This window comes from Eurytemora carolleeae, unplaced genomic scaffold, assembly GCF_000591075.1.
Source record: "Eurytemora carolleeae unplaced genomic scaffold, Eaff_2.0 scaffold158, whole genome shotgun sequence".
Lineage (NCBI taxonomy): Eukaryota > Metazoa > Arthropoda > Copepoda > Calanoida > Temoridae > Eurytemora > Eurytemora carolleeae.
Window position 1 is genome coordinate 112,024 of NW_019396117.1, and position 21,791 is coordinate 133,814.

The 21,791-nt window shown below is 36.8% G+C and overlaps 2 protein-coding genes across 2 annotated transcripts in view; both read left to right on the forward strand.

Annotated features, from left to right (window-relative positions):
- The window catches only part of LOC111695452 (uncharacterized), a 32,191-nt gene extending 27,854 nt beyond the window's left edge, over positions 1–4,337 (forward strand). The window contains exon 4 of the mRNA XM_023464784.1: positions 257–4,337. Coding sequence (XP_023320552.1) covers positions 257–4,271 — 4,015 coding nt within the window. The 3' untranslated portion in view covers positions 4,272–4,337. The remainder of the gene's footprint in view (positions 1–256) is intronic.
- A 4,279-nt stretch (positions 4,338–8,616) lies between these two features.
- Positions 8,617–18,306, forward strand: LOC111695455 (uncharacterized). Its single transcript, XM_023464788.1, is given in 11 exon segments — positions 8,617–8,794; positions 9,707–9,807; positions 10,522–10,590; positions 12,722–12,844; positions 13,495–13,628; positions 14,033–14,132; positions 14,808–14,926; positions 15,420–15,507; positions 17,621–17,690; positions 17,981–18,152; positions 18,249–18,306. Coding segments are annotated over 11 exon segments (1,131 nt in total). The 5' UTR covers positions 8,617–8,697.
- Positions 18,307–21,791: the final 3,485 nt, after the last annotated feature.

Here is a 21,791-nt window from a genome sequence, read left to right on the forward strand (position 1 = left end):
ATCGTAATTGTCAATTAGGTATAATCATTAGATTGCAAAGATTTAAGGATGATAAAATCAGAGTTTGAGGCGAGTAATTAGATCCCTTAAATTCAATATACATATAAAGCTATAAGTTTTCTAAATTCCGACATACGTTCTTCAAATGTAATAAATAGTCCCGGAGCGGATTCTAATCCAGTATTGGGCATCTTAAACACTTTTAATCTTAGATTTGTTTTTATCCAGAGATAATAAAGTTTAATCTCTGGTTCAGGTTGGAGAGAGATTTATCTCCCCCCAGGGATGGAAGCTTGAGCCATAACGCAGCTCGCCATAAAATCTCCGTGAGGCCAAAACGGAACCACGCCGGTCGACCTCGACGTATGCAGGAGGTTGCAGAGGAACCTCTAGAAGAACCTCTTCAAGATCAACGACAGAGTCCTCCTGCTAAAGCCCAGCGAGCCCCCCAACTCCCTCCTATTCCATCTCTACACGAGGAGAAGGTTCAAACATCTCCAAGGTCTGCAAACATACAAGAATCCAAGAATAAATCCCGAAGCCTGGATGTAAGCTTCAGAGCAATAACTCCTCCTAGTTCTGTATTCATGAACCAGGATGAAGATGATAGGAAGAGTAAACCTAAACCAGAGACCGATGTTGGATTCCTATCAAGGCTGTTTGGGTCAAAGCGGAGTAAAGGGAAGTCGAGCCCAACCAATAGACAGGAAGAGGAGTATTCACCCAGAACCAAACCTCACGGAGTAAACCAGGAGATAAATCAGACCGGAGCACAACTAGCCGTATCTCCAGTATCAGAGCTCAAGATAAATCCGTCCTTTAGTCAAGATATGGGAACAGATCAACCTAGAATATCTCCGGTAAGGTCCAAACCTATAAATAAAGCTAGAGCTCCGCCCCCTCCACCTTGTCACAGCCCCCCGGAGCATAAAAAGCACATGAACCATGACTCCAAGCGAAAGAAATCCGTCTCAAAATCTCAGAGTTTCCGTGAGCTTGACTCCGTGTACGGAGAACCAGGATACCCTAGTCTACCGACCCAACACGTTCCTAACAACGATATCATACTGAAGAAGAACAAGAGTATGAGTTCTGTCCTAGAGAACGATACAAGACTCAAGTTCCAGTCTTCTATTGAGAACTGGAGTTATGCTAATGAAGGTTTGAAAAAATCAATTTATAGTTTGGCAGATCATCATCAACCAATGCCTAGCTCACACTCTAATGAGAGCCTGAAAACAATTACAAGTCTACTGGAGGAACCAGATGTTCTCGTTCAAACCCGTGTATCCAACAGCGCTCTCATACCAAACCAGGAAGAGTTCGACTTCTCTAGACGATCTTCAATTAATCCCCAGCTTCAAGCAGGACCCGGAGATAGGACGAGTCCCAAATCCTATTCTAACCCGAGCAATATCAATCCATACTACGACGTTATATTTGACGGATACAAAGATTCTGCCCTTCTCCAGGATCAGGAGAATTATAAGGTTGGACCAAAACAGGACAACCCACACGCCAACGTTGACCAACTCGATGAAATACCCGGAGCTGAACCTTGCAATGTTCAGCCTCAGGGTGGAGCTGAAGTTTACAAGTTCAGGTTGATTAATGATGTGGATTCAAGGAAAAAACTAGACAATTTATCCACAGGTTTCTCCGTGCCTCAATCAGCAGGAAATAAATCTTCGATACTTCCGAATGAGGAGGAAGCATTGCAAACCGCAAACCAATTTAATCCGGAACCTTCCATTCCGGCAAGACAAGCAAACCCAATCATTGATCCCAGTGAATTGTCCCAACCTACTCAATCTTGGTCCCAAACCAATTCTAAGACGTCAGTGTTCTATAGATCTTCAGACACTTGCCAATCTAATTTCAAGGCAGACTCTTTAACCCCTAGTCAGAAAGAACCTACTCATATAAACTCAGAGGAGTCTCTACAGTACTCTAGCTTGGATATGGAGGATGAGCAGGATTGGGAAAACTCTGAGATGAGAGATTTATCCATCCAGTCGTATGAGTACCCGGATATAATCCCAGCGTCTCCGTCCGGACAAGTTGTAACAAGAACGAATTGGGTTTCGGAGAACTTGGTGTCGAGATCAACTGGATTTCAGTTAACCCCGGAAATTGTGTCGGAAGAGTGTGAAATACCAGGAAAACCAGATTCCCCACCCACCAGTTCTAAACCAAAACAAAGTGAGTCGGACGTGAAGGAATCCAACCCACTTGATCAACCTTATCTTGACAGACCCATTCTTATGGAAGAACACAAACTTTCTCCAAGATCTGATCCAGTTACAGAAACCTTGCTGCCCAGTCCCCCTCTCCATAATATTAACATGCAAGTCGGGCCTGATCTCTTATCAAGGGAAGAATCTCTGGGGCGCGAAATTGTAAAAAGGAGCGCTGAGTTCCAAACAGATATGGAGAAATCAAATCTTTATCCTAACGAGGTGCAATCTAAACAGGAAAAGGATTCATTTATCTTCACCAAAGGTGGAGTTGAGAAAGATAAACTTGGTAATGATCCAACCAGTCCTTTGCCAGATCAATTTAATGATACGAAGGAGTGTGTTGAAAATATTGATGGTTCTGAGTCTAATGATACTCAGATCTCCATTCCTGAGCTAAACCACGAAACTCTGAATATCCCCGTCAGTACATCTCCTAACCCGGAGATGGTTGAGGTTAATGAATCAATGAGTCTCTGTGATGAGTCGTCTCAACCTTGTGCAGACCTGAGAGAAGGTTGTGAATCTAATGAACCCAGCGACCCGTTTAAACCTAATGAGAACTGTGACAATACTATTAAAGAGTATTCAATGACTTCTAATATTTTTAACCACAAGGAAATAAAATCAACTCCTGCAAGTAATCCGCGAAATATTGAAAATGAACCGATTAAGTTAGCTCCGGGCGTTAGGCCTACTCTAGACAACCTAGAGCTAGGTTCAGCTGTCACTGAAACTACTAAGAAATCTGTATCACCTGATCCAGATTCTCACGGAGAGAAAAACAAAAAACTATCCGAGCAAACTCATTCAAACCAACATGAAACTAGTTCCGTTTTCTCTGTAGAAACATTGGAGAATAATGAACCAGTGAATCCTGAGAACAAGAGGCCTCAAGTTTCTCCCAAACCTGTTCCTGCTCCGAGGCATTTCTTCCTTAAACCAGTCTCCTCTCCTCCCTCTCCTCCTGGTCAAGCAATTAAACCGGGGGAAAATGAACTGGAGAACGTGTTTGCTCGTCGATCAAAGAGTATCCGAAGCTTAAGAGAACCCAAAGCCGAGGAGACAGACGAAAAAGATTTAAATTCGTTTTCCAAAAGGTCTAAAAGTGCCCGAAATCTTGGTGAGATAAAGAAACAGAACGGAGATGTAGAAGATGTCCCCGAAACATCTGACCTCTTGATCAACGTAAAGGAACGTGCCAAGAGTTTCTCCGGCTCCCAAAACCTACATCTTGGTCCTAAACCTTTCCGTCCTGTTTCCATAGTTCAAGAGATTCAGCTCAATAAACCTCTAAATATTCCGCCAAAACCAAAGTTAGCAATCAAACCCGTCCCTGCTCCGAGACAGTTCCGGAGCCTATCCGGAGCAAATATAGAAACTGTGAAACCTGAAAGAACCGGATCCAGGTCTGCTTCCGACCTGCTGCAGAGCGCTAAGCCTGAGTTCGGCAACAAACCACATGCTGCAAAAATACAAGATGAAAAATCTGTTAAGATTTTCCAGGCCTTGGAGAAACCAGAGCAAACTGTTCCTTCTTCCTGGAAACCTAGCCAAACAGTTAATCATCCCACCCGGAGTCAGGAGCAGGAGGAAAAGCCCGAACCCCAAGCTGGTGACAGTCTAGAGGATATTCATGTTAGGAAAATCGTCAAATCCTTCCAAACTCCTGAACCTACTAAAATATCCGAACCTATCAAAGTGACGGAACCTATCAGAGTTTCACAACCTTTTAGAGTTTCTGAACCTATCAAAGTCACGGAACCTATCAGAGTTTCTGAACCTATTAAAGTCACCGAACCTATCAGAGTCTCTGAACCTATCAGAGTTTCCGAACCTAACAGAGTTTCTGAACCTATTAAAGTATCTGAGCCCTTACTGACCAAGGAGGTCCAGCGCCCTGAGAAATCTGCAAAAAGTCCGGATAAACCCGTCCGACGGAGTATCAGAGAAAAGAGCGTAGAGCGGACCCAGACAGATTCTAATTGCAATGTGATGTCTATAGTTTCCCGCCTGAACGCTCTATCTATGTGAATATTGTGATATTATTGGTGAAATGAATACAAAATATATTCAAATAAATATTTTTACAACTTTCAACTTTATTGCGTGTTATAACTGTGAAATATTGACATTTACTGGTGAATTTAGAGATTTTTAAAGTTTTGCTTCCGTTACTTAGTGCGCATTTTCATGTTTGGATTTGCTAAAACCCTTTAGTTGGATCACAATTTATTAAAACCACAACAAAAACTGATAACTCACCTTTTCATCTCAGTAGATCATGCTGATGTTGTAGACCTTTGATATTTCAAACTATGAATTCTGCTAGATCAAATAGTCAAATTCTTAAATATGGAAGGTTTTGCACGATTAAATAGATTGCAAAGATAAAGAGACTAGAAAATAAGAATTTGAGGCGAGTAATCAGCTCCTGGAGAAAGCAATAGGATTTTTGTATCATTAAAGATCTGATTACATAATACATGTATTCTGCTAGATCAAAGAGTCAATATCTTTTATATTAAACGATAGATTTGGTTCGTTTCAGACAAAGGAATCGAGTCTTTACCACAAACTCAAATTTTCTGAGCCCTATATCTTTGCAACCTGATGCTGCAAACTTTTTACATTTTAAACTAGGACTATTTTATCTAACACAATTCATAGTTTGAAACATCTAAGGTCTACGACATTGGTTGGATAAGATATAGGGATTAGAAAATCATAGTTTGTGGCAAAGAATGTTTTAATCGAAAGAAACGGTATAGTGGAGTTTTACGTTTTGAAGAAATGCCGATCAATTCGATGTGTATCTTATATTATATGTGAGCAGAGCGTTGCATTGCAAAGGGGAAATAATCACTTGCCACAAACTCTAATATTCTAATCTCCATATCTTTGCAACCTAAGATTTCAAAGATCAATGGGGATAAGGCAATTCTAATTTGTGGCGTGTAATCAGTTAGCTCTGATCTGTTTCATTTCTCCGCGGTTGTAAAGGGATACATACAAAGGATACAGTCTTTATTTCCTCCAACTTTGAACCTTGGATTATTTTGTCAAATCGTTTCGTAACTCTCAATTTCAGGCTATAATTTTAGAGACCAAATATAACCTACAGATCGCTGTAAATTAGAATTTTAAGGTCGTCATTAGAGTCTTATCATTTTTGGGTAACCCTGTCGGTCAATTGAAATCTTGTTTATGCTACCTTAAATGATTTCTTTGAGTCCCCTTCCCCAGACCTCTGTTCTCTACACCTCCATGTTTTACTTAATAAATGTAAATTTTAACTGGCTTAAATGTTTAAATTTCTGGGATCTGCATATAAAGTATAAATTATTTTATGAGTAATCATACTTCTGAGGAAAAACTTACTTTTTTACATCTTGCACAGTAATTAGAAAATAAATGTTTTCTTTGTCAGGAGCGCATTTAGGGGCGAAATCATGAATATGTTCAGGGGAGACTTGATATTTCTTTCTTTCTAGGAAGGGGAGGGAGCTCAGCATCCATTTAGGCCATCAAAAACCTTGAAACCGTAGATTTCATTGATCCAGGGGGAGCCATTATAGCCCCCTCCCCTGAGTACGCCTCTGAGTGCCTGAGGGGGATAAAAAATACTGGCGCGCTTCGAGCGTTCTAACTTAATTTCCCCCCCCCCCACCCCTGGAAAATATTGTAAGCTGCCCATGTGTGTGTGTTCCCTCAGAGGGTTGCAGTCATTTCGTAACTTTTGATAAATCATAATAGTTTTACTTTTCACCCATCCGATAGATTTAAAGTTTAAACAAACCCTGTAAGTAATAGAATATGATTCTTTCCTATCTTAAGAATTTGCTATGATTTTAACATTGAAGCACATTTTAGTCTTTAGTCACAAAAAAACGAAACCATCGATATAGTTTTTGATATAAAAGTTTTTCTTAAGCAATAATTTTACATATTTTATAAGTAATTTTGTATTTTGAGCACTTAAAATACTCACTTTAAATGCTAATTCCTTATACAAATTTTGCGGGGGCTTCCCCTCCTACACCCCCTCCTCGCTCGCCAAGTTTCGCTCGGTGCTCTTCCCACTGAATTACAAATTTATTGGAGATTGAACTCCCCCCCCCCCTTTTTTATGATCCGCCCCTGTTTCAGAGTATAGATAACTATCAGTATCATACCCCGTTTACTCTAAAAAATATGGAGTTTAGAAATGAAGGTTCAATTAGCTTCACAAAGCACATTTACATGGTTGTTGTTATGCCCATTTGGAAATTTGTGAAATTTAGCTTTTTCAACTTTAAAAAATAAACATGTTATATTGTCCCTCTATCTCCTCCATTATACAAAACATTGGAGAACTATGAACTAGGATCCTTGGATGGAAGAGGTTTTCCAAAACCCACCTATGGTTACCCATAGGAGACCTCATTATCTTAGAGATAAACTCATCCGGTTCAGAATTCCAAGTCCTCCCAGAATGAGGCCAAAGAGGAGCTTATACCTGGAATGAAACCTTGCGGTTTAAATTGCCCAACTTGTCCCTAGAGCCTGGAACAGTTTTACAGTTTTACAAGTACGAAGATTGATATTAATGGAACTTTCAACTGTAAGACCAGAAATGTAGTTTATTGTATTACATGTGAGAAAAGTACTTGAAGTATACGAGAATCTAAATACATCAGAGACTTTATGACTGAACTGAGAGGATTGAACAGAAGAAAATAGTTTTTATTCAGCTGTAAACTGTAATTCAGTATATTTAAAAAAAAGAATATTGTTTATGTTCAACTTTTTAAAAGGTTTAAATACCCCTATTAACAGCCACCCCCCTCTCTGCTCTCCAACCCTCTTTTTCCGTAGAAGTTCGTTAATTAGATCGAGCCCCACCCCCACTTTATACTAAAACATAAATTTAAACTGTTCTGAGTTTGTTTGGAATCTTCACGACAGAAACAAATCTCAAGGAATATAACAATTGTCTTTAAACATTCTTTATGTGAATTTGAAAACCAATTTTTAAATTTTTTTTTATAAAGTATTTTTGTTTTTTGTTTCTTGTGTAAAGTTTAAATATTGATTTTGATGATTTTATTATATATCGTTAGAAATGAAGAGACCGAAATATATTTTCAAAAGATGTGGAACTAATGTTTCTAATTCCTATTTTTTTACTCTGTGAGGTTTCGGGCATCTTTCTTTAACATCGAATGTTAAATCAAGTAAACATTCACATATTCACAGGGTGTTCTACGAGTTACGATTACGAAACATGACAAAACTGAAAACTTCAAGCTTGCTACGGAGCAGTAACAAACGATTGGTCCGAGGACCGCAATTCGTACCCACTACCCAGGCGACCCAGGCCCGTCGTTAGAAATTTGGATAGTGCGGGGGGGGGGGGGCACAAATGTTAGAAATCCCAGCTATAGGTAAAGAAGGTGAGCACCGCAGGCCAAACTTGCCCCTGCACAAACAGAGATTCTAATTGTTAATTACGTAAAATAGCTTTTTTTCAAAACATACATTGATTCGATCGATCGTTAGTCTCGTTGGTTCTATTGATACGACAACTTCTGACGGATTTATATCGATTCCCTATAACTATAACGTAACGCGTACGTCATAACCCATCTAACTCCACCCTATACCCATTTTAAATTTAACCTAACATAACCTAACCTGTTTTAAGATCTTATGCAATTTTAGGTTAGTTTTCTCTCTATGTCGGATGAGTATAGGTTCCCGAATGAAATCCTATTGCCCATCCGCTATTACTGCCCATCCGACCTACTGCAACATCTGACCTACGACAACTAGGTCGGATGGGCATATATTCTTGCCCATCCGACCTTTAGCAGCTTTTGTCATGCCTATAGCGCATTAGGGTAGAAATAATTAATTGTAGCTGTCGGACGGCCACTCAATTTTGTAGGTCGGAATGGGCTCTTTTTGAAGGTCGGATAGTCATTTTTCGGAGGTCGTATGGGCACTACGGTGAACTATTTGAAATGGAAAACATAGCAAAATTTAAATCTTAAAACACAAAATTTTTTATGGCGTCATATGACGTTATTTTGATGTAATTTTGATGGGCGTAGGTCCACAAATACACCATTCAATAAAAGTGATTTTCCGCTTGTCGTCTTCAATTTTTACCCTATTTCCAAATCTACGACTCATATGACGCGGCATTCTAGATTTAATTTCGATTTATAGGCGCGAATCACCAACTGAAATAACGTCTCGTCTGCAGACTGCACAATTCAAACTTTTTTCTCACTCTCTGCATTGTACGGGATAAGTATTAATTTATAAACAAGTTGACTTTTAAAGAAATGTTTATCAAAAACCTAGTTTACTGACAATATATTTTTTTAATGTTAATGCACATCACAATGTTAATTTAGTTTTAGAAAAAATGTCTTACGGATATAATTAAAAATAGCTGGATTGGAGTTACAAAATGGAGGAGAGCTCTACATGGTCGGATACATGCCTACGCTGGGTGAGGGGAGTGAACAATGGTTTTAATACTAAAACTCTAGTATCTCTAACAAACGGTAAGAAAAATTCGCATTTCAGTAATACCGTTCACCCCCATCCGGCCCCCTTATGTATGTAAAAAAGAATGCTTAATTGATTTTCTTTTATAAGGTGGCACATGAAATGGAATAATATGTTAAAGGCAAATATTTGGCGTTGCGTCCCTTAAATACTGCGTGATGAAATTACGGGGTACGTTCTAGAATACGATTTTTGGACCCCCCCCCCCGCGCGGCCCTCCAATCCTATCAGTTTTGTATATGACCAACCAATTTTCAGGAAAATTATTATTTATTTAGTATATTAGGGTTTAGACAATTTCTGGACTGCACCGAGTGCTGCGGCTAGGACAGGCCAGGGGGCCGAGCACTGCGGCTAGGAAAGGTTAAGGGACATCGTGTCTTGTTCCGAACAGGCTAGGGGGCCGGGTGCTGCGGCTACATGACCAATTATATCTATGTGGTACATATGATGCATGTACAAAATTAATAGGAGGGGGGGGGGGGGTTGTATACGAATACTTGGAAACAATCAAGTTACGTGTTCTAAGGACCATAAATATTTCAATTTATACTCAAATGTCATTTTAATTTAAGTTTTTTTTCGGTGAGTGTTTTTCTTATTGCCAGTCGCCACCACATTTATTAATGTTAATTATTTGCCGCATGCTTTTACAATACTGGTAATTTCCTTGGGATGGATTTTTGGACTCCACTTCTTTTTAGTTAATTTTCGCTTGTTTTGATGTCTTTTTATTGTTGTGCGACCTGAATGCAATCACTTTTGAAAAAATACACCGAGTAAACCTTATCACAAAGAAATTTTTGTTATTGTATGGATTTTTCAACTTTACATTTGCAAAGCTTTTATTGTATGTGTGCATCTTTGAACTAATTACAAATTTCAATAATAATAATTATATTTTATAGGAAAGTTTTTCTCATGGTTCATGGTTCAGTTTCTGGAGGGATCCTCGGCACAGGAAACAACCAGCCAAACATTTCAAGAAATAAAAATACTGTTAGAAAAGGTAAATTAGGCACAACAGCTCTAAATAGCTTCAACCCTATGGGATTAAAAGATGGAAGGAGTGTATATTTACAAGAATTTTTGAAAATCTGGGGGGGAAATGAAAAATTGTACATTATAAAGCAAGTTTTTCTTCCTTGATCATACTTTTACCCAAGATTTTTTATTTTCCCTTTAAGGTCATTTATTATTATTATCTAGCACAAGAAACGGCAAGCCAAACATTTCAAGAAAATAAAATAATTTAAAAAAGGTAAATTAAGCATTTAACAGCTTATAACTATTTATAACACTGCTATTTTGGTTTGCAGTGTTTTAAAGTTTTTGGACAGAAATTTTCTCTTTATCGAGAAGGTTCAAGGAGTTCAAGCCATTTTAGATTTAATTTTGTCCCGAGCTTTTATTTTCATTTCAATGGAAAACAATTATTTTGAAAATATCCTTTTTTTTTGGAGAAAATCCGGGAACCAATCGAAAACTTTATAGCTCACGTGCGATAATGTATATTATTGATTGCTTTATAGCACGTTCATTATGAAATTTACGATGAATTGAGTAAGAATGATATATAGTTTTATAAAAATTTATTCACATTTATTTTTTTCCCATGGATTATTAGGTGGAGGGGGGGATGGGTTTACATTCGCCCCCTTGTTTATGCCAACGGACTTGGTCGACAAAGGATCAATTTAAATATACTTATTTTCTATTCCAGGAATTCCCGAATGTGTCGATTGTGTGTGTTGAACTGGCAGCGGAAGGGGCAGAGGATGAACTTATTAAGGTAAAATCTTAATCTTCTCCGTGGACACATTTTCTTTAAATATCAAGATGTATCATGCAGGAGTGTATGTTTTCTTAAAAAGTCATTTTTCTTCCCCTCCCCCCATTTATAAAAAAAAAACATATTTTGCAGAAGTTATATAATGTTTTAGGATTTTTGTGGGCTGAATAGGGGAAAATGAATGAATTTTTGGGTAAAAAGTATGCCATTTCATTTCCCCCCTCCCCACAAAAAAAAAATCATGAAAAATCATTCCCCCCACTCCTCACCCTGGGTGTCAATTGTGAAAAATATACACAACCCCTGAGATGTACACAAGGAAGCACCCCAGAAAGTCTTTTTGGTTGGGTTATTCTGTACACCGCTCAGTGTTCACTATACAGCAGTGCTTGGGATCCATTTAATTTTGATCCGGATCCTGGATCCGCTTTTCAAAAAAATGGATTTTAGTTCAAATATCTTTTCATACCTAAAAAAATGTTTAACATTTTAACATTTTTTTATACTATTTTTCTACTAGTTTGATTTTTTTTACATTGGATGAAAAAAAACTGGTCTAATTCATATTAGCTTTTAGTAGAAGGAGGGCGTTTAGAATATCTGCCTTCAGGCAACTCCTTAGGTCTGATTTGAATATCTTCAGTGCAGAGAACAGTCTCTTTATACTGGGAACACAAGATGTTCCTTAGCATCTGTATCTTTTTAGCATTTGTGCGCCCCCTCCCTTTCCCCCTCACTCTTACACATCCTTACACCTTAATTTGTGAAGACTTAATTTGCTTAGTTGCAATGGGGAAAAGGGAGACTTCTTCCCCCACCCCTCTCTCTAGTTATGAAAGGGGGTGTGGGGGGGGGGTTGCACTGTGGAGGTCTGAGTTAAGATTTGAGCAAGATAGAAACCTTAGACCCTGAGAATATTTTTAAAATCTTTTAAACAGTTCAAAATAGGATATTTTTAAGGAAAAATAACGCTGTTTTGCACATTTTGAAAAATAAATTTTTTTTTTTTGCGGATCCGGATCCTAAGCACTGCTATACAGTGTACAATAATGCCTCAAAGGGAGAGATCGGCAAGACATGGTAGTTGAGCTTAAAGTGCTGTATTGTAGAGAAAAACTTAAGGGTTCATTTAATACCAATGAGACATTTTTACGGTGCACAATTTTTAGATAAGAGCGGAAAGCTTACGTGAAAGAACTCTTCTGTAGCGTGTATTAAGAACAAACTAAATTATGCAGCTAGTCGAAAACATTATATCAAAACAAATGCAATTCGTGAACATATTCACGAAATATTTTCCTTTGAAGTATTAGATAGTAATTCATTGTTTAGATGGTTCTATTTTATTCGGTTAGTAAAAGGTTTTGTGTGGGGTGGGAGAGCTAGTAATTATTTACAATTACGTTACAGGGAAGTTATACCTAGGGTTCTCAAGACCAATTTTGTCTACAAAACATCCAGAGCGTAGACAAAATTGGTCGAGGGAACCCGTGGTTAAGTAAAATTTTTAATTTCCCGAAAAAGTAGTTGTTCACAATTTTAATGTCGCTTAGATGAAAATGCGCGAATTTTTTATCGGAAACTTCGCAGAGCAGGTTGTTATTTTACATACTTGTCCCAAGGGACGTTAAATAACAAAACCTCCCTCTGTTGGGGGAATCGTATGTGGTAATGTTGGTCAAAAGTCCAAAATTATTATTTAAATCTATATTGGGTTGAAAAATGTACATTACATGTACTATATATATATATATATTATTTAATTTAGTTACATTTTGAAATAACGTTTAGATTAATCATTTCAGCTTTGCACTTGGTGAAAAATACACAAAAATCTACAGAATAACAATAATCTATATAATAGTAATAATAATATTTGTATATATATATATGTTAGCTATAGCTGGACAAACGGTGGGACAAAATTGGATGATTTTTTTTAGGGAACCCATGGGTACCCTGGGGGTAACATAGACCAAAAAAAGTTTTTCAAGTATAATTTTTTTTCCTACATATTTTTTCTTCAAAATGTTTTTTTCTTAAAAATTAAAATATTTTTTTTTTTAATTCCACGGCCAACGCTGGTCCCTTTTTGTTAGTAATAAATAATTCTAATGTTACTGTTTTACAGTTGGTGACAGTGTTCATGTATTTGGGAAGTGTGGAACGGAATCATTCTTTACTTCAACAGTTGCTGGTCGACTCCAACATTTTCTCCAGAGAAACTCAGTTCAGGATTAAATGTATACTCAAGGTATTTCCAAGTTTTAAACATCTTGAGGAGCCAGGGAGATAAATCAATCCCATTACCAACATTTTTTACTCGACATACAATAAAGAGATAGGTTTCGTTAAAATGGGGACATTAAGTTATTTTACTGTTGATATTGCTGAGTGCGAAGAAGGATACGTGTTTGTCAAACACGGACACTATCTATCTATACATAGCGGTCTGGAGCATCTTACAGATATCACTTCGTATTATCTCGTACAGATATATAATATTTATCTCTATATATAGCGGTCTGGAGCATCTAGTAGATATCACTTCGTATTATCTTGCTTAGATATCTAGCATCTATCTATCTATATATAGTGGTCTGGAGCATCTTGCAGATATCACTTCGTATTATATCGTACAGATATATAATATTTATCTCTATATATAGCGGTCTGGAGCATCTAATAGATATCACTTCGTATTATCTTGTATAGATATCTAGCATCTATCTATCTATATATAGCGGTCTGGAGCATCTTGCAGATATCACTTCGTATTATCTTCTATAGATATCTAGTATCTATCTATCTATATATATAGCGGTCTGGAGCATCTTGTAGATATCACTTCCTATTATCTTTCTAGAAATCTAGTATCTATTTATGTATACTCCTCTACTCTAGGCTATGTCTGAGCAGAAAAGTATGCTAGACTCTGCTACTCTAACTACTATGATAATGTCCCGGGTATCGGAGAAGACGGGTCTCCTAGCTGAACCTTCAGCTAGAGCCAGGATATCCAGTTGTAATCTCACCAGGTGGGAATAGGAAGGAAAATGGCTTGGATAGGAAAAATAATTTCATAATTTCTTTAAAATTTTGGTCGTTTTTTCCTGTGTATTTATTTCTCCATTGTTTCCTGTAAGCAAAAAATCGCAAGTTACTTTCGCAGAGAAGTCGCAAATAAACTGAACAGATTAAATAAACAAAGAACATGTATGTCTAATTAATGCTTGGTAAGACGAAGCGTTTAAGGATATCCTCGTAAATCTTGCATTGCCATCTTTGCATGGAGAGTCAATTGAAATGTAGTTTACAGTTCTTTCAACATGGATAAACGTAAATTTTTTATTTATTTTTTTTAAAATGCAATTGTTAGCTAATTGTAAAAATAATGTAAGTATCGATTTTTTCCCTTTCAAATAAACGTGTATTTTTATAGACCTAAGAAAGCTAGTCCCGGGAGTCCGGTTATTTTCCAGTATTCTCCTGGTTCGGGTTCTCCGGGCAGACAAACAGTTGACAGTCCTGTTTCTTCCCAGGTTAGTATTCCAATATTCTCCTGGTTCGGGTTCTCCGGGCAGACAAACAGCAGACAGTCCTGTTTCTTCCCAGGTTAGTATTCCAGTATTCTCCTGGTTCAGGTTCTCCGGGCAGACAGACAGTAGACAGCCCTGTTTCTTCTCAGGTTAGTATTCCAGTATTCTACTGGTTCTGGTTCTCATGGCAGACGCAGTAGATAGTCCTGTTTCTTCTCAGGTTAGTATTCCAGTATTCTCCTGGTTCGGGTTCTCTGGGCAGACAAACAGTAGACAGTCCTGTTTCTTCCCAGGTTAGTATTCCAGTATTCTCCTGGTTGGGGTTCTCCGGGCAGACAAACAGTTGACAGTCCTGTTTCTTCTCAGGTTAGTATTCCAGTATTCTCCTGGTTGGGGTTCTCCGGGCAGACAAACAGTTCAAATAAGTATTTTATTTCCTGCATTGAAGGAATTTCTCACTGCTTGTTTATCATATCCAACACAAAAATAAACCTTTAATCAATATTTGTATCTATATAGTTTGTCTTTTCGATTAATTTCCTGTATCAACCTGGAACTGTTTCTTCAGACCAATCTGAACTATGCAATTTTTAATCTAATGCACTCAGCTGTGATCATTATTGATATTTTTTGTCTCGCATTAGAACCAATAAAGATTTATATAATAAGTTTCTTCAGACCAATCTAATGTTGGCTGAGAGAACCAAGGAACTCCGTCAACTCAAGGTGGAACTGGAGTCAGAGAGAACGGAGAAACAGTACTCAACCATGGAACTTAAGACTTTAAAAATAGAAAAGTAAGAAATTCTAACTTTGAGAATCTTTAAAGATGTAACGATTGGGAGTGATTTAGAACGACCTGGAATGGTTGGGATCGATTGAGAATGTTTGGGAGGGATTGAAATTTGTTGGGAATGGTTGGGATCGGTTGAGAATTGTTGGGAGGGGTTGAGATTTGTTGGGAATGGTTGGGATCGGTTGATAATGGTTGAAAATGGGTTGGCGGGAAAGTTTGAAAACGGGTTAGTTGATAACAATTAAGAACGATTTAGAGTGGTCAAGAGTGGTTTAGAACTGTGAAAACGGATCTTAACGGTTGATTTGATTTGATTTGATTTGATTTGATTTGATTTGATTTGATTTGATTTGATTTGATTTGATTTGATTCGATTTGATTCGATTCGATTCGATTCGATTCGATTCGATTCGATTCGATTCGATTCGATTCAAAACGGTTGGGAATTGTTATGAACGATTAATAAAGGTTGATTAAATTATTTATTTACCCAGGGTTCGACTAGAACAGGAGATACAGAGATTGAAGCAGGAGAAAAGAGATCAAGCAGCAAAAGAATCGTTAAATATCTCAATAAATATGGTGAGTTCTAGTATATATTATACTAAGAGAGCGATACAATTTCAGACAATGAAGACGACTTTTTACATTGTTCCATGAACATGAAATAAAGCAATTTTGCAGTGTTCGTAAACTGCTAAAGCTAATTGCTATAACAACATCAATCACAGGCCATGGACTGAAGCTGATTTGAATTCCTTAGAACAAGTTCAGAAGCGCGCTATTCGTATGATTTCCGGGCTTCATGGTGAATCTTATGAAGAAAACTTGAAAGAGTTAAACCTGCTTCCGCTGAAGAAAAGAAGAGAACCTGCTGACATGATATAAACGTTCAAAATACTTCAAGGTTTCAATAATGTAAATCCAGCAACTTGGTTTACCAGGATTAATCACATTCGACTGACTAGAAATGCAACAGACCCTTTAAATCTTGAAATCCAGATCTCCAGAACAAATGTAAGAAGTAATTTCTACTGTTTTCGGGTAAACCAGAAAATGGAACTTGATTCCATCAGTCATCAAAGAATCTTCTACTGTGAGTATCTTCAAAAGAAGATACGACGAATATAGAAAGAATCTATGAGCTGCTGTAAGAAACATGTAAATCTAAAAAATAAATAAACCAGAAAGAACAATCAGCAACAAAATCATCCTCATAATAACTCTATACGAGTTCCTGAGGATTAATAAACAATAAACTATAAACACACGTGGTTGTCTAAATGTCGTCCTCGCACTCCATAGTATAGTTATGGGTCCCACTGTATTTTCTTTCGTAACTTTGTTTAACTCTGTTGTTAGTCCAGTTAACCCAAACTTGGGTCACTCTCAGATCAAACAAGATCGATTAATTGATTGATAGGCAGGAGTGTATATATTTCAGAGTTAGGGGATGATTTTTGATGATATGGGGGAAAACAATGAAAAAATGGACATTAAAAGGCAATTTTTTTCTTTCTTTTGATATTGTTTTCCCAAAAGTTCATAAATTTTCATCTAAAGTCTTGTATTTTTACGAATTCAGCGAATAAAACCCTAAAAATACGCATTACGCGTATATATATATATAATATATATATATATATATATATATATATATACATACATACATACATACATACATGTACATGTACGTACATGTGGAAACCAGTGTTAGCTATAGCTGGACAAACGGTGGGACAAAATTGGATGATTTTTTTTAGGGAACCCATGGGTACCCTGGGGGTAACATAGACCAAAAAAAGTTTTTCAAGTATAATTTTTTTTCCTACATATTTTTTCTTCAAAATGTTTTTTTCTTAAAAATTAAAATATTTTTTTTTTTAATTCCACGGCCAACGCTGGTCCCTTTTTGTTAGTAATAAATAATTCTAATGTTACTGTTTTACAGTTGGTGACAGTGTTCATGTATTTGGGAAGTGTGGAACGGAATCATTCTTTACTTCAACAGTTGCTGGTCGACTCCAACATTTTCTCCAGAGAAACTCAGTTCAGGATTAAATGTATACTCAAGGTATTTCCAAGTTTTAAACATCTTGAGGAGCCAGGGAGATAAATCAATCCCATTACCAACATTTTTTACTCGACATACAATAAAGAGATAGGTTTCGTTAAAATGGGGACATTAAGTTATTTTACTGTTGATATTGCTGAGTGCGAAGAAGGATACGTGTTTGTCAAACACGGACACTATCTATCTATACATAGCGGTCTGGAGCATCTTACAGATATCACTTCGTATTATCTCGTACAGATATATAATATTTATCTCTATATATAGCGGTCTGGAGCATCTAGTAGATATCACTTCGTATTATCTTGCTTAGATATCTAGCATCTATCTATCTATATATAGTGGTCTGGAGCATCTTGCAGATATCACTTCGTATTATATCGTACAGATATATAATATTTATCTCTATATATAGCGGTCTGGAGCATCTAATTCAAAGGGGGTGGGAAGAAAAGTGATTTTTGGAGAAAATATACACCCCTGTTAATTCGTTGATTGATTGATGTATTTGTTGTATTTTTCTCGGGTACGTTGACTGATAAAAAATTTCTTCCTTGAAACTAGTTGTGTTAAACAAACCAAATTTTTAAATGTAAAATTTTAAAATTGAATTTTTTCTAGGAGAGTGAGTTGCGAGACAGATTTCACCTTCTTCTGGAGGAGAAAAAAAAGGGGGAAGAATATCTAGCAGGTTGGTTTCATTCAACCAATAAACATTAAAGGAAATCCTTGAGAGGCATAGTGTGTACACCTTCTTTGAAGGTTAGCGCCGTACGAAATAATAATAATAACAATAAGACATGGGAATTTAAGGGTTTTAAAGAATAAGAACCTCCAGTTTTCAACTACAAATGTTGATCGGGTCATTCAGCTTGATCCAGGAGTAAGACCAGAACCTTACCTGGACCAATATCGTCTTTATAGTTTATTCATGAGTTATTAACAAACAAAAAGTACATCTTTAATGATTTGTTTCCTTAGGAATTGAGAACAAGCTTGAATCAGTGACTCAAGAGAAGGAGATGTTAGAGAGCAGATGTAAATATCTAGAGACTAATCTTAAAGAGACAAGTAATCTAAAATATAGGTGAGTAGAGAGTAGATGTAAATATCTAGAGACTAATCTTAAAGAGACAAGTAATCTAAAATATAGGTGAGTAGAGAGTAGATGTAAATATTTAGAGACTAATCCACTTAGGTGGATTTGGCGTATTCCTGACAGGTAACTGTTGATTGAACTGGCTTTTAGACCTCTGTTGTTGAGCCAGGCTATGAAGATGATGACGGTGTTCTCAGGTAGAGGGTAGGACAAGGGGGTATTTGTTTCTGTGCAGCAGTTTTGAAGCATTTTCCCAGCAGTTGAGTAAGACGACCAGGTCTTCTTAGTCAGAGAGTGGTTGGCTAAAACGGCGAGGGAGGTTGTTAGTTCTTGGTTGGTTGTGATAGAAGTAAAAGAGTTTGGAGTAAAAAGTCCTGTGGGTCCGTATTTCATGGATCCAGCTAATGCTTGAGGTTTGTAAACTGAAAAAGTTAAGGTATGAGTTGATGAAGTAGGTGGTTAATATTTATAGTCCTCTTGGGTTTTATAGAATAATACTCTTGGGATTTATAAAGTAAAGATCTTGGGATTTCCAAACAATCTTCTTGGATTCATAAATAATCCTCATGGGATTCATAAATAATCCTCTTGGGAATCATAAATTAGTCCTCTTGGGATTTATAAGATAATCCTCTTGGGATTTAAAAATAATCCTCTTGGGAATTAAAGATAATCCTCTTGGGATTTAAATAATCCTCTTGGGATTTTAAAATAGTCCTCTTGGGAATTAAAGATAATCCTCTTGGGATTTAAAGTAATCCTCTTGTGATTTAAGACAAATAAACCTCTTGGGAATTGGTAATTAATACCCTTGGGAAGATAGTGGAGTGTCCCTTGGGAAGTGAAATGAAGTTTTTTGGGATCTATTTAGAGACCAGGTAATAAAGAGTTAAGTGAATAAGAGTTTTCTTGTGAATAGAAAACTAATACTATAAATTATAAATTAAATGGAAGCTATAGCAATAAGGCTGTTAAAATAAAGTTTGTAATGGTAGGTGGTAGGATGAATTAATTCTTGTGGTAAATTGAGAGAGTTTATTTAATGTTAAAGAATAAATAAAATAATTATCTAGAAAGTAAGAGAAGGTACAATAGTAGGTGTGAATAATTGAGTGGTAGTCTTGAGAGAATTAACATTGTAAATAATTGAATTAACTGGTATAATAGGTCAAGTTGTACAAAGGTAGTTAGCATGGAAATAAATGTAGTAGGTAAATATAGGGAATAGAAATGAAGTTGGAGTGATATAATTTAGTGTTATGTTAGAGGAAGTGAAAAAAGGTTAGGTAACGTAATTACATACCAGTGCTGGGTAGGTCAGGAGCATCTGGAGAGTTGAGTTGAGGCCAAAGAAGAGCTGGTAGCTTAGAACGGCTGGTGAAAGAACCTGAAGTACGGAGATCAGCAAGCTTCTTTTTGTAGCCTGCAAGAGAGCTGGAGTCTGGGAGTACTGCTGATCTGAGTATACTGCTCATGGCTGATCTGAGGCATAGGCCCGTAGGTAGTAGGGAGTCCGGAGTCCATTCTGTAAAGGGGAAAATTGCCGGAACTAGCGGGAAACCCCAGAATCTTCTTAAGGGAGAGACTGGACCTGCTGGAGCTAAGGGAAACTCGTAATCGCAGAGTTTTATGCCTGGAAAGCGGTGGTCTGAGTAGAGAGGGAAGGTAGCTAACAAGTCCTCGGAGGCGGGGAAGAGAAGGATTAGAATCCTGGCATAGGAGTCGGAGGTAGGGTAGACGAAGGCTCTGAGGCAGAAGTCGGAAAGTTCTGTAGAAGAGAGATCTGAAGGTTGCATTATGGAGTTGTTTCTGGAGAAGTGGAAGGAGAAAGCCGAGGAGGGTACGTAGTTAGAGACCATGGTGCTGTCGGGGAATGTGAAGATGGTAAGGTCTGGAATACTGATGGTGAGGGAGGTTGGAGAGTTGCAGGTCCAGAAGTGGTTGGCGTTGATGGTTTTAGTGTTGAAGAGAGTTCCTAGTAATACTAGGTTGCCTGAGGCTACATTTTGGTTGTCTGCGCTGAGGGTGAGGCAAACTATTCCGATGGCACCTTGGTTCCAGTTTAAGTTGGAGAGTAGTGAGTTATTGATTGACTCGAGGGAGGAGATAGAGATGGACTCAAGTTCTTCTAGGGATAAATCGGAGGGGTTAGAGAAACCCGATGAGCTTTCTATGTTGGTTTCTTTTTTCCTTCTACTCATGACTGAAAGTAAAATAGGGTTAAGAAGTGTAGGAGTAAATTAATTGAAATCAAAGTGGTCATATTGTGGAGATTTATTGGGAATTAAGTTGAGTTAAGGTAGATTAAATAAATAAGTATAAGAAGGAGTGAATAATAAGGTAGTCAAATGAATAAGAGATAAATAGATAATGAGTGATTAGATAATAGTTGGGAAAGATAAATAAATAATGAATAAGTTAATGGATTATAAAGTAAATGAGTAATAAATGGGTAAGTAACTGTATTGGTAAATGAATAAAAATAAGAAGGAGTGATAATAAGATATTCAAATAAAATAACGGGATAAATAGATATGAGTGATTAGATAATTGTTGGGAAAACTTAAATAAATAATAAATAAGTTAATAAATAATAAAGTAAATAAATAATAAATGGGTAAATAACTGAATAGGTAAATAAATAACTGTAAGAAGGAGTAAATAATAGGATAGTCGAATAAATAAAGAGATAAATAGATAATGAGTGATTAGATGATAGTTGTGACAAGAATAAATAAATAATAATGAAAAGTTAATAAAAAATAAAGTAAATAAATAATAAGTAAATAAGTAATAAGTGGGTAAATAACTGAATCGGTGAAAAACTGTTACTCTCCTTTTAAAAGATGTAGTACGTGAGAGGTAGAGATAAAGACTGAGCCCAGACAGGAAGAAACCGGGAGGAGGGGGAAGGCCCGCAAAACTCCCCCCAACCATAGTCCACGTCAGCAGTACAGTACAGGTAGAGAGAGAGAGGAAGCTAAGCACAGCGCTAGTACAGAAAGTCGTCGTCCTCACTCAGTTTAACCACCGAATCCAGGGATCAGTGCCTAAACAATCATCTTCTTTGTTTTTAAATGTAAATAAAAAGAACTTGTTCACAATTTAAATAGAAGATGGGCGCGAAGCGCCCTAAAAACCTAGAAAGAAGGGCGCGAAGTGCCTTGCATTTCTAGTATTTATAATATTTGTTTGTTATTTTAAAATGAAAATATAATACATTTTTATAATATTTTTCTTGGTCTAAAGATATCTCGCCATTATCGGCTACAGTTTCAATGGTATCAAATGCTCTGGATCCTTAAATGTCTGGGATTCTTAAATTTTCCGGATCCTTTGATCCTAAAATGTTCTAGATCCTAAAAAATCTCGGATCTTAAAATGTCCCCGATCCTTTAATGTCCAGGTTATTAAAATTTCCCGGATTCTGAAATTTTTCTAGACACTTAAAATGTCTTGGATCCCTATAATGTCAGGGATTCTGAAATGTCCCGGATTCTGAAATTTTCCTTAATCCTTAAAATGTCTAGGATTCTGAAATTTTCCCGGTTTTTTTTAAATATCCAGGATCCTTAAAATGTCCTGAATCCTAAAATGCCCTAGACATTTTTAACTTTAGGATTACTATAGTTTATAAATTATAACCTTGCATAACATTTAATAGGGAAAATCCGATTCACAGAATCAAAAGTA